The sequence below is a fragment of the Condylostylus longicornis genome, unplaced genomic scaffold (assembly GCF_029603195.1).
Source record: "Condylostylus longicornis isolate FDR11 unplaced genomic scaffold, ASM2960319v2 ptg000027l, whole genome shotgun sequence".
In the NCBI taxonomy this organism is placed as follows: domain Eukaryota; kingdom Metazoa; phylum Arthropoda; class Insecta; order Diptera; family Dolichopodidae; genus Condylostylus; species Condylostylus longicornis.
Window position 1 is genome coordinate 3,288,146 of NW_026577996.1, and position 16,975 is coordinate 3,305,120.

A 16,975-nucleotide genomic window follows, 5' to 3' on the forward strand; every position below is an offset into this window, starting at 1 on the left:
TAAATACGTACCTGTTTTCATGGTTCATATTCATTTAACGCGTTGAATATTGTTATATATTCAATGTTTTAGTATGCATGTATACATATAATAAAACGTAAATGCATATATACGTGGTATACATAATTGCATTCTACTTGAAAAAAAAGAGAGTCATAACTCAGAAAAATATAACAGAGTACTCTTATTATATATGTATATGTAAATTAAGACATTATTTTCAATTTTTTTATTGTTATCTCAGTTTATTTCGTGATATAAGAACTAATAGAAACATGAGATCATAATATATATGCACGTAATCAACCAGTATAGACGTGTTAATATTAAATAATGCAAATAAAATTAACGATTAACATTTTCCTACATCTTCCTCTCTCTTTATATGCACATATACATTTCCTTTAATCTTAAAAAAGTAGGAGATAAGAATAAGAAATAATTTGATAGCGAAATTCTAGATACCTTAACATTTTCGTGAATAAAAAGTGGAAAATGTCAAATACTTCAGAATTAATAAGAACGTCAATTATCTAATAATTAAATATATGAAAAAATAAAACAATTTTTAAATTTTCCAATAAGTTAATTTCTTAATTATAATTAAATATTTTAAATTCGTATAAACATGAAATAGTTTTTCAATGGTAATCTAACCCCCCGTCATCTACGCTCATATTATTATAATAATCCTAATATATTCAACACCATATAATATATTAACATCGTCTATATCAGTCAAATTTGCATATAAAATATTGTTTTCAAAATATGCACATATGCTTGTATGTCATAATATTATACTACTACGTCATATTTATTCACAATTAATATATAAGCAGTTATACAAGAGTAGAAAAAGATTTAATTAGTGTACCTAATAAATTACTGATGAAAAAAGGCAATAAAAAATATTATTTAGCTAAAAAAACAAAATATTGCATAACAATTGGGGCATTAATAATTTTTCTTTTTCAGTATACATGCATCTGTAAAAAATAATTTCTAGATCTAAAACTTTACATAGCCCGAACATATTCGGATTTTAAATAGTTTTTTTCTATTTAAAAGTTAAACTCAAAAATTATAGAGAATATTTCAAATTTTCTCGCCCTCAAAACTTTTAAATATAATATATTGTTTAACTGTGTGTGCAAATATAAACTTTATTGCATCTGACTTAAAAAAAAATGCGCTTTTAGTAAGAATAGAAGTTTTTTTATGTTAATGAGCTAATAAAACAAAAAAAAATTGATTGACTGCAAAAATTTGAGATTCTATACTATGAATTTAATAGAAATGAGTAATGATAAAACTTTCCTATATACCCCCACTTAAAATAGTATTATACACAAATATTCTCTATATATATTACAAGCATATGTGTTATATAATATATCTATATACGTATGTACATCACACACAACCTCTATATACACCAATTACTTTATTTACTTTTATATACATTAGATACAGTTCAAAATAAGAGAAGAAAGTAGATTCTGTGAGAGTCAAAAGGAGCGTAAGAGAGCAATTTCTCATAAAAGGAGCACGTATTCATATATTATACAATATTTGATCGAAAAAAGTGCAAACTCGCATGATTTTTATTAAATAAAAATTTCGATTAGAAAAGAACAAAAAAAAAAGAATTCAAATTTAAAATAGATAAATAAAATTAATTTTATTCAAAATTTAATGTCCGAACACACTTTATTTCAAAATGCTACCTTCCATTATCGCATCAATTATTCGAATGCGAGCAGAAAATGTTTTTCAAAAAAATAATTTCTTTTGTGAAAAATGTTAATGTTTGTGTGTCCGAGTACTATACTGTAACGTGTAAACTCCTACATTATCTAACGCCATGTAAATACTCGAATTTTTTCATTAGCCATAAAACAAATAACGAAGCGTTCGTATACCTTAATCTTATTTTTTTTTTCAAGATACATACTCGACGCATAATCAAACCTTAACATTCAAATAAACGAAGATGTAGCGTGTTATGTTTAAATTCACTCGAAAAAATTTAATTAGAAAGAAAATTCTTGTTAGAAAACTGTAATAAAAATACAAAATGCCTTTATGAAAATTATTTTAAATAAACATTGCTTTTTAACAAAAATATTGGTCATTGATTTATAAAAAAAAATGGAAAAAGTTGCAAAAATTACTACATTTTATGAATTTCTGGGCCTTTATATAAATTTATTTTGTGTGTGATATACTACATACATATACATATAATATGACAATAGTATTATATTAACTATATGCATATCTATATATATATACGTATGTTATAACGCTATATTTTATTTTATTGTGGCGACGAGTAAAATTAAACCTAAAAAAGTTTATTAAAATTAACAAAATTTCAAAAATTTAAATTTAGATAAGAAAAAAATTAAGTTATAACAAAATCAGTGATAAAAATTAGTAGATAATTGCAAAAAATAGCCTGAATTATTTTTCATCTGAAAACAGATCTATACCTGTCGGAGTGAAGCGCTCGTGCTCTTTTATAGAAAATAATTTCATTTACAGAAATTTTTTAATTTTTTTTTTTCAATTTTAATTTGCTTTCAAAATTACTCAATCATTTGAATTGTGAGCTACTTATAACTATGTTAATTCTGAAATTAGAAAAATTGTGTTCGTTTTTTCAACCAAAGCTCTCAAATAACAAAATTTTTATCAAAAATATCAAACAAAAGATTTTCCCCAAATTCTCTATATCAGCACATTAAAATTATTTGTCTTTGCCACCTTATTAACGTATTATGTATTAATAATTATTACAATTATATATATAAATAAATTGGTAAAGTTATAATGTTAAATTTATGTTAGCAATATTAAAAATTAGTATATGAATGCCATTTATATATGAATGTTAATATTTAAGTAGTTATTTTTTAATTCGATTGTGTTTTAAATCAGATTTAACGTTATTTGCAAAGCGGTCTTATTAAAAGGTTTTATTAAGGAAAAAATTACATTTTATAAAAAAAAATTTAAATTTTCTAACAACACTGTTTTGAAAATTTTCTTTTTCAAATAAAATATAAATGTAATTTTTTTTCTAGCATTTTGAATATTTATAAAAAAATTTGAATAACAATATAATAGCATATTAAATAAATAAAAAAAAACAAAATTTAAGGCATGCAAAATCGATTCAAATTTAAAACAAAAAAAATTTTTTTTTTGTTTATAATATTAATAAAATATTAAAAAATATTAATTATATACATATATAAATACATTGTATATATATATACACAAATAAATTTATATGGAATATACTTATTATGATTACATAATTATATTATAAAAATAATAACAACATATTTTGACACAAAAACAATTTCAGGAATCAAATTGATTTATCAAAATCGCACAACTATCAAACCATTTATAATAACGAAATTTAATTGATAATAATCATATTGTGTAGAAAGAATGACACCACAAAAGATATGTGTGAAACCACACACACATATACACACATACATATTTTATGCACAATTTTATACCATTTAAATTTGCACGTTATGCACATACATTAATATAATATGCGTATTATATATGTATAACCAACATTCATACATGCATACATAAATACGTATATATATATATATGTATATATGTACATATAAATATAGATAATATATATATAAATACATATATTTTATGTACATATATGCATAAAATGTATGATGTGTAAATATGCGTATGTATTATACATATATGCATGCATATATGTTGCGTAAATACCACATATCATATACATTCATCGTCTATACAAAAAAGCTTCGAATTATGTTGTACAATCAACGAGACTTCTTTTTACTTACATATACTTCTTCCCATTGTGACACATATCTTACAAGTCTTGATAACCGTAATAGTCTAACAAGAGATAACAGTTTTGCTAATCTAAGAATTCTTAACGCTCTTCCAGCGTGAAGAATTTGAAAAGAATCGGAGAAATCCTGTAATTTCATAATCTTGAATTAAGGTCATAAACTACTCTTAAGTACATAATAAACTCACTTGATTAAATATCAGAAAAATATAATCTAGAGGTATCGATGAAATTAAATCAAGAAAAAACCATGTTCTAAGGTAATGTTTCGCTATTAATCTTGGATCTAATATAACTTGTTCGGCATTATCCTGTTGCATAATACCTGAAAATAAAAATAAATAACAAGAAAAAAAAATGGAAAATAAAAAAAAATATTTTCGAATTTTTTTGAATTCACGACAATCATTCAATAATAATATAACAATTCGTAACAATTTGAACCATATTGACAACAATTAACGATCATATTATTTACCTAAAAATAATTATTAAAATAAAATAAATATATATATAAATATATAATTATATACTACATATGTATAGACATAATATATCGAATTCAATTAAATTAATTCATCTAAAAAATGAAAAATTGATAAAAAAAATGCATCTTCTATACAAAATGAGAACAAAAATTAAATAAATAAAATTTTTTAAACCTCCATTGCTCACTTAAACTTATACTTTTACCCTCTCCTAAAACAAGCCATCAAAATTATTGAACTTGGCATCTCTACAATTTAATATGAATAGAGTATACCGTTAAAAATTGTTACAGTAAGTTTGTATTTTGTAAAGGAAAAATTATTAAAATCTTAATTAAACCATAAAAAAAACATTTGTTATTGTTTAATTATTTGGGAGATAATCTATTTTAAAAATTAATCTGCAATTTTTGTTTCGCAAAAATATGAGACTACAGTGCGAATTGTAAGTATCATACACATAGGAAATAAAATTATGTCATTTCATGCAATAAAATTTATTTTTTTTTCATATTTGTTGAAAAATACATTTTATCACAAGATATCATAACTAAATCAAGGAGTACCACGTAATTTTCTGGTCTCCCAACAAAATATATACCAAAAATAGAACTCTGATCAAATCATAATAATGACATTACTCAACACATAATATGACATTTACTCTTTGACATTGATTATATGTGACCTCATCTCTTTGACAGTCGAAAATTGTTAATATAATCCTGCATTTATAATAATCACTTTATATTAATACACACATAATTATATAAATAAAATTTTTAAACCTTCAAATAAATTATTAAGAAGCATTAAAAATAGAAATTAATTTTGTTCATTTATATAAAGCTAAAAAATCTAGAAGAAGATGCACTTTTTTCATTTGTTATTAGGTATATAATTTTTAAAATTTTTAAATAATAATTTAAAAAATAAAAAAAAATTATGAATTCCAGCAACTTTTCTTAATACATTCAAATTTAATAATATAAATGTTATTGATTGCAATCAATTTGAATTAAATTTTAATAAAATAACACAATATAATAATGACAACAGGTATATACCGTACAAAAAAAGATTAACAAAAATTATTGTTTATTATATACCTGTTCTAAAATTGACAACTATATCAATCAAAAAAATTGTATCGCTCAAACAGTTAAAAGCAATCCATCTAGTGCTTAAATCATCATTAAAAAACGAAATCGCCACTGGTAATATTATTAAGTTTGCTACTAATAACAAAAGCATACATAAATCCCAATAAAATCTGAAAATAAAAGACTTACATCAATAAATATTCTAAAACATTATGCATGTATGTATATGTACAAGTAAAGTTGTTATTAAAAACAATCTCTAATAATTTCAATTATTTTTTATTTTCTAACATTCTTTCGTAGACTTTTGCCTTTTATACCTTTATAGATAACCCTTCCCATCGAGTAATTTACGCATGTCTTTAATTATATTCTTATCACTTCCTCCACTACTTTTCCTCTCTTATATAAAAAATCTTGACATTATTTAAATTCTCTCTAAACTTGAATTAATCTTAAAGTTTTCTTAGAAATTTCTCAAATTTTCGGTAAAAAATATTAAAAATTAAAAAACTTTGAAATATACTAAACCAGCAAATCACTTTCAATTTAAATTTTGTTAAAGAAAAATGTCTGTTTTTGATTATATTTACGTACATACATATAAAAATTTATATGAGTTCTCCCAGAATATTCAAACAACAAATTAAACACAGTTACATGAAAACTAATTTAAACTTTGAAACAAAAAGGAAAAGCAGTAAATTGAAAAAGAAACAAAAACCTAAATTTCAATTTAACCTTCACATATAGTTTAAAATTTTTTAAAAATCACAAAGTATTGAATAATTTGATTGGTTGTTTGTTATTTTATCAATAGTTTAATTAATTTTTCGGCTTGGATATATTCTTAGAATCAGGTGTTTCCAATTAAACAACATGTGAATTTAAGCATTAATTCAATATAAGTAAACAAGAGAAACGAGTGAAAAAAGCGGATCTCTTTAAATTTTTTGCAAATACAGTTTTTATTTGTAAAAATTTACAACAGAAAAATTTATTTTGTGTTCTTTTTTATTTTTTAGCTCATTTGCTTAATTTTTTAAACTTTTCTTCGAAAATTGGTGAATAATAATTTGATTTTACAAAAAGTATTATAATTTTTTGTTATGAAAAAACTCCTTTTTTGTCCCGAATTTGAAATTTCATACCCCTTTAAAATTTTTGTGAAAGAAGTATAAGAAGAACCGGCTCTGCTTTTATACATATGTAAGTGTACATAAAACCAAATTTGTGACACTTGTTACAAATTTGGTTTCATATTATTATCTATGTTAGACAATACACATAATTATATACTTAGGTTATAGTACCTGAATGAGCTGCATGGATGTATTACCCAATGTCCTGATGTTTTTTGACGAATTCTTTCTTTAACCAATGCTTTCCGGCTGCCAAAAAGCTTCATGGCAAGCCGGTTGTCTGTTGGCTGAAACCATGACTGCAATTGATTTTTTAAGAAATTTGCTGATATTTTTTCAGCAACAACTGGAATCTGTGGCATTGGTTCTTCTTTTGGCGTTCCATATAGTGAAACGTCGTCAAAATGTACCTGTAAAAAATTTTAAAATTAAAAATGATATAATTAAAAATTTATATACTATGTGCTTAGGTAAATCATGTGAAAACTTTAAAAAAATTTCTTTTCCTCCTACTTTACTTGGTAGCATTAGGACCTACTTTTGCGGATATATGAGCAGTTACTTTTTATATTACCATCTTATTTCATAGTATATTTAGTTATATAATATTGAATATAATTTTTATAGTGACCTGACCAGGGTTGGAACTCGGTTAAAAAACCTAAGCGCGGTAGCCACTATTTTAAAAATTTTCGAACTTTTTTCAACACAGTGTTATATTAAAAGAAAACGTAGAACAACAATTCCAAGCCAGATTTATAGAAACTTCCTTATAATTTTACTTGTGAGAGTATGTTACTCTAAGAGTAAAATTTAACCCTATAATGAACAAGTTTAATTGTGAACAATAAATTACACAGATTGCATATACAGCTTTAAATCTTTGAATAAAACTATAAAACTATTAATTAGGAAAAATCTTACAGTAAAGATTCGAATTATTTATTTTAATATTAAACTTCAATTGCTATAATTAAATAAAACACAACAGTATACTTTCGTATAATAACGTTTTTAATTTTATACAATTTTGATAGAAATCAAGAATCTTATTGAAAAAATAGCTAACCAAAATTTGACAATTTTGAAATTTTTGTAGGGATAATAACACGCTAGGAAGGATTAGATACTAATTAACCTTAAAAAAAATTTTAATGAATTTGATATCGAAAATTTATATTATATACGTGATATTATATACGGTTCAAAATTTAAGAGTGCAGCCAATCGCTTAATTGTGTTTAATATAGTTTAAAATAGAGATTTCTTATTTAAAAAATACACGAAAATATTATTTTCTTACCTTTGTTCTAGCCATTCCGTTAATTGACTCACAAATTAGCAAAGCTTCATCTTCAATTGCAGTCACTAAAGAGTCTGTGCAGGTATTTTCAACAGAAATTTTTAAGTCACTTTGATTAACCGTTGAGCAGTATGAACAACGTATAGAGTCCGTACTGTTTCCTCCAAGAATCCTTTTAATATAAAAAAAAAATTAGTTTTAACTAATACACATTAAGAGATTCTTGTTTTTTTTTTTTTGTAATTACTTATTGAAAAAAAATTGCTGTTTTTTTTTTAATTTTTATTAAAATTTTTCAATTTTATACTTATGTATGAAATTAAAAATAAAAAAACAAAAAAATCTTTTAATAAAAAATCTCGTCTTTAACGGTCTTTATATTTTGTCGTTTTTACCAATACTGGAAAAATTAAAAAGTTCACTTAATTTTTTTTTTCTTTTCGGTTTTTACTTAATTATTTATTGTTTTTTTTTGTTTTTGTTCGAATGAACTGTATTTTATATACAGTTGTAGTACAATAATTCTTAATTCGAATTCTTAAAATTTTCGTACTAACTTTTTTTTTTTTTTAAATATTGTGAATATTTTTGTTTATTTTCTGTGTTCATTGTTTATTTTCTCATATATGTTATACATATACATACGTAGATTATTTAATATAATATTTTTGTACAAAATTTTCGTATTATGCGATCGCATATAGTACATATACACATATATACATACAATTTATGTTCACATGTTTATTATAAAACAAAGAATTCTAAAATATTAACGAAAATTATACAAACTTTTAATAAATTTATACAAAAAAAAAATGGTAATATTTTAATGTTGTTAAATTATTTATGAAACTACAAATGTGTGTATAATATTAAATTTGTTGTAATGCAAATAAATATTAAAAATAAAAAAATAATATTTAAGGCATATGTTGCAATTTTATATCAATATTTTCTTTATTTATTAAAGTTTTAAGCCCAATAACAAAATGTTCTTATTTTTATTTCATTTTTAAAACTAAATATAGAATAAAAAAATTTTTTTTTTTATTATTTTCCGAAAAAGCAACCAAAAACTTTTGAATGAATTAAGTACCTACACGATATGCAAACTAAGAAACTTGTATATGAAAATAAAAAATTTTTATGTTTGTATTGGTTTTGCATAGTTTTTTTTATATGTATATATGTATGTATTTTTACAATATATAGTATACAATATATATATTTCTTTGAAAGAGATTAAATAAATTAAGAATAGCTATTTAGATATTTCAATTAATAACAATTATTTCATCTAGCAATTAAATTAGAATTGGCTTAAGTATTTTAGACGATTAATAAATTCACATTTGTATGCTCGTATTGAATGAACTTTAAAAATTATAATCATAAAATTGCAAAATAGATATTATACAGTTAACAATGGCGTTAAATGACCATCGATTGGACAAAAAAAAATATTTTTGCACTTATCCGTATTAAATTATCTTCGAAAACAACAAAAAACAAATAATTTATTTGAAAAATTTAATAAAATTTAATAAAATTGAAAATTTCCTTTGCTTTTATTGATTTTAATTAAATTTTGATTATTGTTTTTTAATTAAAATTTTAATAAAATTTTTTTAATAAAACTTTTGTGCATTTAAAGATTAATTCATATGGTTTATCGGTTTTAAGTTGAGCTATTTTAAGTCAAACTAATTTTTCTATTGATCATGAATTTCTACATCTGAAATAAACTATAAGCTGTTTACTATATGTTGTTTTACTACATTTTATGTGAAAGTATATTATGCGTTATGAACCAATAATAAAATTGATTTTTTAAAACCTAATTCCCGCACTAAAGGTAAATGTGATTCTACTTGAAGGTTAATTCATGTACCTTATTGAGAGAGAGAGAGAGAGAGAGAGAGAGAGAAACAAAGCTCAAGAGAAATTAAAGAGAATGACAAATTTAAAATTTTAAGGCAAAATAAATCAACTCGTTGCGAAGCCGACGAACTAGTGAGTCCCAGCTTAACTGAATATCGCTACAAAATTATGAAGAAAATTACCGGTTTTAAAATTAAATCATTCATAAGCTTATTCGTGTCGCACTTAACCGTGTTTCAAAATCTATGATATTTTAATTGTACATACATACATATATAGGTGCTTATATAGAAGCTGGAAATAATTTTTATTAAGTTTTTTTTTTATCAGTGCAATACCATTTCAATTACAAATATTTAAAATTTGAGTTTGTTATTAAAAGCATTTTCTCTGCATATTGCCAGAGATGTAATTTTACCATATTTTTGAAAATCATACAGATATTTAACAGAAACTCTAAGAAAATATTCTCAGATCTATAATAGCAATTTCATTTTGAATTTTGAAAATAAATCAAACTTTCGTTTTTATAAATTTATTTTCAAAGCTAGAATACCCGAATTTATGTTTTGATTTAAGTTGTGATTATTTGTTTTAGTATTTTTTACTAAATAATAATCACTACTTTTGCAAATAAATTTATTTAAATTTGAATTCGATAAAAGAATTTTCTAAATTATCAACTAACGAAAATTATGTATACATAAAATTTTTTAACTCATGTACAGTTTGCGAAATCATCCAATTAGAACAAACGAGTAATCTCGAAAAATTTGTGTTTATCTAAATTAAGTTTCCATTTTGTTTATTTAATTCTGTAATTTATTAAGGTGAATTTCTCTATAAGCAATAATAATAAAAAGTGTGTCGTAGTTCTCTTTCACAATTCTTTGCTACTACATTTACGAGTAAATAATTTTGTAAATATTGAAAAAAAAAGTAGACTCGCCGCAATCGGTTTGTAGGGCAGCACATTTTGTCTTGAAAGAACCAGTCACTTTGAACTTTGAGATGAAAGTATACTAATTAATATTTACTTGTAATCAAATCATATTGTTTATATTTAGGAGAAAAATCAAATAAATTTTTTATCGGAAAAAAAAAATAAATTGTGGAAACAGCATTGTTCTAGTTAGTATAACAGTTAGTTTAGAAATCTGAACTTAATTTTCAAATATTTCCTATATTTTCTCGAACACTATTGTAAACGGAGTCACAGAAGGATGGACTTTAAGAGTGAAACTAGTTTAGGAACATTTTGCTTTTTCTTTTTTTTGGAACGTGCTAATAATTATTCCAAAACAAAAAAAAAACTTTTTTGGACTGAACGTATGAATAACTTGCGATTATTTGAATTTCTTTTATCAGCTTAAATTTAATAAATTAAATACAACTACATAATTACCTACTCCAACATATTTTATATATATATATGTATGTACATAATATACAAATGAGTTGTTTGATAGATTTTTTTGTTATTATTCTTAAAATAAAAACAGAAAAAATCTAAAATCTCAATATTCAATTTGTATAAAAAATTTTGTAAATTTTCCGAAATTTTTAATTTTCAAGGAATTTGTCTTACACAGAAATCTTTTAGAGTGTCTACTGTACATCACAAATATTGAAATCATTGAGTGTGTTTAATGTTTTTTAATAAATATTTGATTTAAAATAATTTACTAAAATTAGTTATTCTTGATGTGTGAGGCACTCTTATAAATATCGTTATTTATATTTATTTATAAATCCATAATTAATTGAAATTACAAAAGTACAGTTTTTTGACCTTGATCCTTTTTTATAATCTACAAATTTCCTTTTTAAAAAAAGGATTACGTTAATAATGTTGTATGTAAATTTTTAAGATTTTAAAAGTTCTAAATAATAAGCCAATAAATTATGCAAATTATAAGAAAAATATCGATTTGCACAAATCTCATGTTTCCCCTTGAACTTATCTACAACTTCATATACATACACACATATGTACATATTATATGGAAATTTTTGTTTTGATCATTTTAACTTTCCCTTTTACTTGTATGCAAAAAAAAGTTTTAGTTCATTAAATTAAATGTAGACTGTGCAAATGTAAAATAAACATTTACATTTTTTGATTATTATAAAAACAAAAATAATTTTCACTTTTTAAATATCGTGAAATTTTCACTTTCAAAGCACTCTGGCTATATATTTATAACAGGTGAACTATTGAAAAAGAGCAATTGTATAATTTCAATTCTTAAAATTAAACAAATAAATTAGAATACGAGTATGGAAATTTGAAGAAAGTGAGGAAATTTATAATGAACATTGCAAATCTTATAGTTTGGGAACCAAGCTATTCTAATATATGTATATGTATATAGCAAATTTAACCTACAGATTACTTGATTAATTGATTAATAGAACTACAATATTTATGTTAAAGAAACTTTGTGTAGTTAATAAAGTATATATACGTGTGCTCAAAGCTATACAAAACAAATTAAAAACTGTGGAACTTATGATTCTAAAAATACGTAACTACATACAGGGCATATATATACTTTACCATCAGGTGGATTTTTCAATTGTCTTCTTATTTTTACCTTGTATCACCTTTTCAAAAACAATATTATTGATAGCAAACTTTTCACGTTCAAAATTTTGAACAAGACAATGTAAATTTTCACAAACAAGAGTATTTATAGATACTTGTATATATGTATATAAATAATTAATTAATTTCCATTACTAAACAACTGTATATTTTGAACTGTTCGACTTTATACATTATTTTTCTGCAACTAATAATGACTAACTTAAATTTAATTTTACGTTATGGAATTAAAAGCGTTAGTATATTTGATTAACTGGTTTAAACTAAACGAAACTAAATATAAAAAGTTTTTAAGATTTTTTTTATATTAACCGGTTTCTTTAAAGGTTTCTATTATGTTTTCTACTAAACTTCTCGGAAGATACTGAATTAATTATTCAATAAACTACACTAATTCTATTTTAAATTTCGTTTTCTAAATTTCGAATCCAAATTAAAGTTTATGGCTTGTGGCACATATAGGAAAATTTTAATTTAAAATTTTGTACTGCAGAAAAAGTTTGATAAGGTTTGTAAACATTTAAAAAGAATATCATTAAAAAAATTTTAGCAGTCAAAGGGAAGATGTCAGTTTCCTTGAAATGTGTATTTTGCCGTGTAAAACAATTATGTTTTATTTATTTCTCCTTTAATACCGTAATTTACTAAATCTCAATGATTTAAACAGCTATGAAAGAAAATCACTCAAAATAAAACTATAAAATCTATTAAGTATAATTTTGGTGAATTAAAAAACAAAATAATTGTCTGGCAAAAAAACGTGTTCATATTTCTTGACGACTTCAAGTCTCTTGTGAAGTTGACCTTGTTGATCTTATGTCTTTTATGACGTAGGCCAGGCCTATTGGAGTCTGGAATGGGTTCGAAAATAAAATTGTAAACGAAATAAAAATTTTTTCCATGCTGGTTTTGACTCATTGTCCAAATAGAAAAGAGAACATCGTGAACACAAAATCAAAGTTGTTGACAAGCCAATCACATCATTTTAATAATTCATTTTTGACATTTTGAATTTGAAAAAATAATTACATATGTTAGAAGCGTTATGCCAAATATTTCACACTAAAGAAATTTAAAGGTCAATTTTTACTACTCCTGAGTACAGCGTACTTTTAGGGAAGTTAGCTCAATTAACCCTATCTAATTTGTGTGGCAATGGAGCAAATTGGAAATTCGAATCCGAAAGTTTCTACCTAAAACAAAGCAGTAAAATTATTTAAAAATTGAAAAAATGATTTTTTAACTCTGAAACTTAATTTTTTTGTATTAGTCTGATAAAAAGTGTGTTCAGTAAAAGTATAATTAAAAATTTTTGCATAAAGTAAAAAAAAAATTAAAAAACTGCGAAATTATTCATTTTTTTTGTTTGCTTTAAAAAAAGCAATTAAAATATGCCATCTAATTATTTTTAAGCATTATATTCAAAATAATTGTATAAAATTACCTATTTTTTATATGCGGTTTATTCAAACTGCTATTATAAGATATACAACGGGATGACTGTTTTGATGATGGTAAACAACAATTGTTATTATTATATTTATTAGTTGATGGGTTTTTCGATGTAGAGTTTGTTGTCGGTGCGCTCAGTTGACGATAAAAATCGGTTTTTCTTACAGTCAAATCAGTTAAGCTATCTTTAATACCATTCGAAACCGAAAATTTTCTTATGTTATTCAAATCATTAATTATATCTATGTAGTTACTATTATAGACTTTACCACGTTTCCGGCGTCGTCCATCTCTTACATCACCCTTTCCTTTTTGATGATGGGTTATTGGATATGTTTTGATACCACCCTTTGCTATAAATTGCTTGTTCTTCTGTTGTTGTTGATTTGTTGACGAATTTTTGTTATTATTTTGATTTTGATTATTATTTGATAGTGTATTATTTGTTGATGCAGTTGTTGGAGTTGGTGTTGATGTTGTTGTTGATGTTGCTGATGTTTGTTTTTCATCAAAACGAGAATTTATACATTTATTTTGATTATCTCCTGATAAACTATTATCAATATTTGATTTTGTTAAATTTTTATTTTTATTATATAATTTATCACTATTATTTCTTGATCTTAATGAAAAATTACCCAATCTTCTTGAATGTTCTTTAATTGCTTTTACATTTAATATAGATGGACTACTTGTTAAATTTTTAAATATTTTACTTTTAGCTGTTCTATGTAATATATTTGAAAATGCAATTACGTTATTATTATTTTGTTTTGAATATATATTACAATCACTTAAATGATTTTGTCGTATTTTACTGCATTCATCTAAACGACTACCAACGGCTGTAACTGGATCTGAGTTACTTAAACTTAATATACCATTATCATGACAATATCTTTTATTTCTAAGATTAAAGCACTTATAATCATAAAATATTCTTTGATCACTTAAATTACAATTTCCATATGATCCGGTGGAAGTTACATCATTTGAATTTAATATTGTACCACGATAGTGTTTCGTTGAATTATTACAATCACTTATAGATGAACAATCAGCGTTTAAGCATTTTGTTATATTATCTGGTGTACATTGATGGCTACTGCATAATTCTTTATCAATATTTTTATCATATTTTCTTGAACTATCATCATTATCTGATATCAGTAGATAACTCTGTTCATCGTCATCTTTTAAACAAATTTTATTTAATTTATTTTGTCTATTAAATGATTCGCAACTGCACGATGCTAATTTAAATATATTATAATAAGCGTTCTTACCATTTGGATAATTGATAGTATTACTAGATGTTAAATTAATTAAAGATTGCTGTAACAAATTGTGATTATATCGATCACCGGAATTTTCTCCCCTAAATGAAAAAGTATTCAGAAAAATGAAAAAAACAAAAATAAGTGACAAAAATTATTGATTAATATCTATTCATATAAATTAAGAAATTTTAAGGAGAATATTCACACTTAAGTAGTATGCTATAATAATTTGATAAAAAATATTAATTTTTCTTTGTAAGCCCTTCGAAAAATATTAATTGATTTATAAGTATATAAGTTTTGTTTAATTAGTGTAATTCAATTGATTATTCTTTTTAGGTGTACCTATGTGTTGCTTATGTTGCCAAAATATAATTTATCGTAGTCTGTTATATACGTAATATTGAGGTCCTTATCTAAGAATCGCATATAGCAATTTTTTTCTCATAATATTACGAAGTACATATAGAGAAATTTTTTTTGAATTATTATAATAAAAATTTTTCGGATTATTGACCTTATAAAATTGTTTTTATGCTCTATCTCTTGTACCATAACGGACTTTTTAAAGTTTAATGACTTAAATTGAAATTTTAGATAGTGGCCGAAATTCTGCAAGAAAAAATTTCAAAGTTTCAAAAAATTTCGTACGAAATTATCGGGTTGAAGAAAACTAAAAAAATAAAAAAAGGGGAAAAATTGATTTTTTTTTTGTGTAAAATTCAAATACAAGTAATATGTTGATTTTTAGCTCTGGTACATGTCCTTTCTTCCAATATCTTTCCAATATATTTTTTGGGAAGGAAGTTATAAGCAAAAAAAAATTTAAACAAGTAAAAATTTCGTGAGAGTTCGCAAAAATTCGTATCAGAAACTCTTGAGATTTTGCATCCAGTGCGGAAAAAAAAATTTAACCCATTTTTGATTCTCTAATCAATGGTATATACCTTTCTGAATCACTCTGTTTGTATATGTAAAAACACAATATCAATTAACGTATATCCGTAAACTCAATATCAATAAATGTGTCACAAACTGTGACATATTTATTAATATTGACATATCTTTGATTAAGAATATTGTATTTATCACAAATTTCCGTGAAAATACTTTAAAATTCCATGTTTTATATCGTTAAATGATTAAGAATTATTATTATATATACTATAAGGATATTAAGTGGCATATTATTTTAAATTCTTACAATATAACTTATAATTATTTAAAACACTATAAAATTATCTTTTTTTATGTAACAAAATATAGAATTAAATCTTATATATTAAAAAAAACAAAAATATGTAATAATAATATCCGTAAAATATTTTCAAATGATGAATGATTACAAAACACTAAAGAAAACTGTAATATTTTTAGTCGTTTAAAGGAGGAAAATTAAAGCTTAATATTCCATACCTATATAAACCCTGATGTCATTAAGGAGAAAATTAAAACAATAATTGTTTTATGCTATTCATTTTTTATTCATTTTGTTTTTTGTATTTTACTTTGTTTTTAATATTATCTTATATATTGCATATACACACTATGATTCGTAAGTGCGTTTGTAAACATACCAAAACAAAATACCAAATATTCGTTACGAACGATAAATTTTTACTAAAAAAAGCATGTCCTATATATACTACACACGCTTATATGCATATATGTTTATATACCCACTATTTTTATTTATATTGGTTATTCGCGATTTTTAATTTTATAACACATTTTCTTTTAAGGAAGTTTAAAAGAAAAAAAACACACATTCAAAATCGTTTTCTAATGTACCTACACAATATGTTTTTGATTTTATTAATTTGAATTTTATTAAAGTCACA

At 23.2% G+C, this 16,975-nt stretch overlaps 1 protein-coding gene across 11 annotated transcripts in view; it reads right to left on the reverse strand.

Moving 5' to 3' along the window:
• The window catches only part of LOC129607582 (potassium/sodium hyperpolarization-activated cyclic nucleotide-gated channel 2), a 34,033-nt gene that overhangs the window by 13,588 nt on the left and 3,470 nt on the right, over window positions 1-16,975 (reverse strand). For 5 of the 11 annotated variants that reach the window (XM_055518664.1, XM_055518670.1, XM_055518663.1 and 2 more), the window contains 6 exons: window positions 13,847-15,232; window positions 7,911-8,082; window positions 6,779-7,017; window positions 5,472-5,635; window positions 4,063-4,199; window positions 3,864-4,016 (listed from right to left, as the gene is read on the reverse strand). In XM_055518664.1, the coding sequence (XP_055374639.1) occupies window positions 3,864-4,016; window positions 4,063-4,199; window positions 5,472-5,635; window positions 6,779-7,017; window positions 7,911-8,082; window positions 13,847-15,232 (2,251 nt within the window). The remainder of the gene's footprint in view (window positions 1-3,863; window positions 4,017-4,062; window positions 4,200-5,471; window positions 5,636-6,778; window positions 7,018-7,910; window positions 8,083-13,846; window positions 15,233-16,975) is intronic. The other 6 variants (XM_055518667.1, XM_055518673.1, XM_055518668.1 and 3 more) reach the window with 4 other exon arrangements.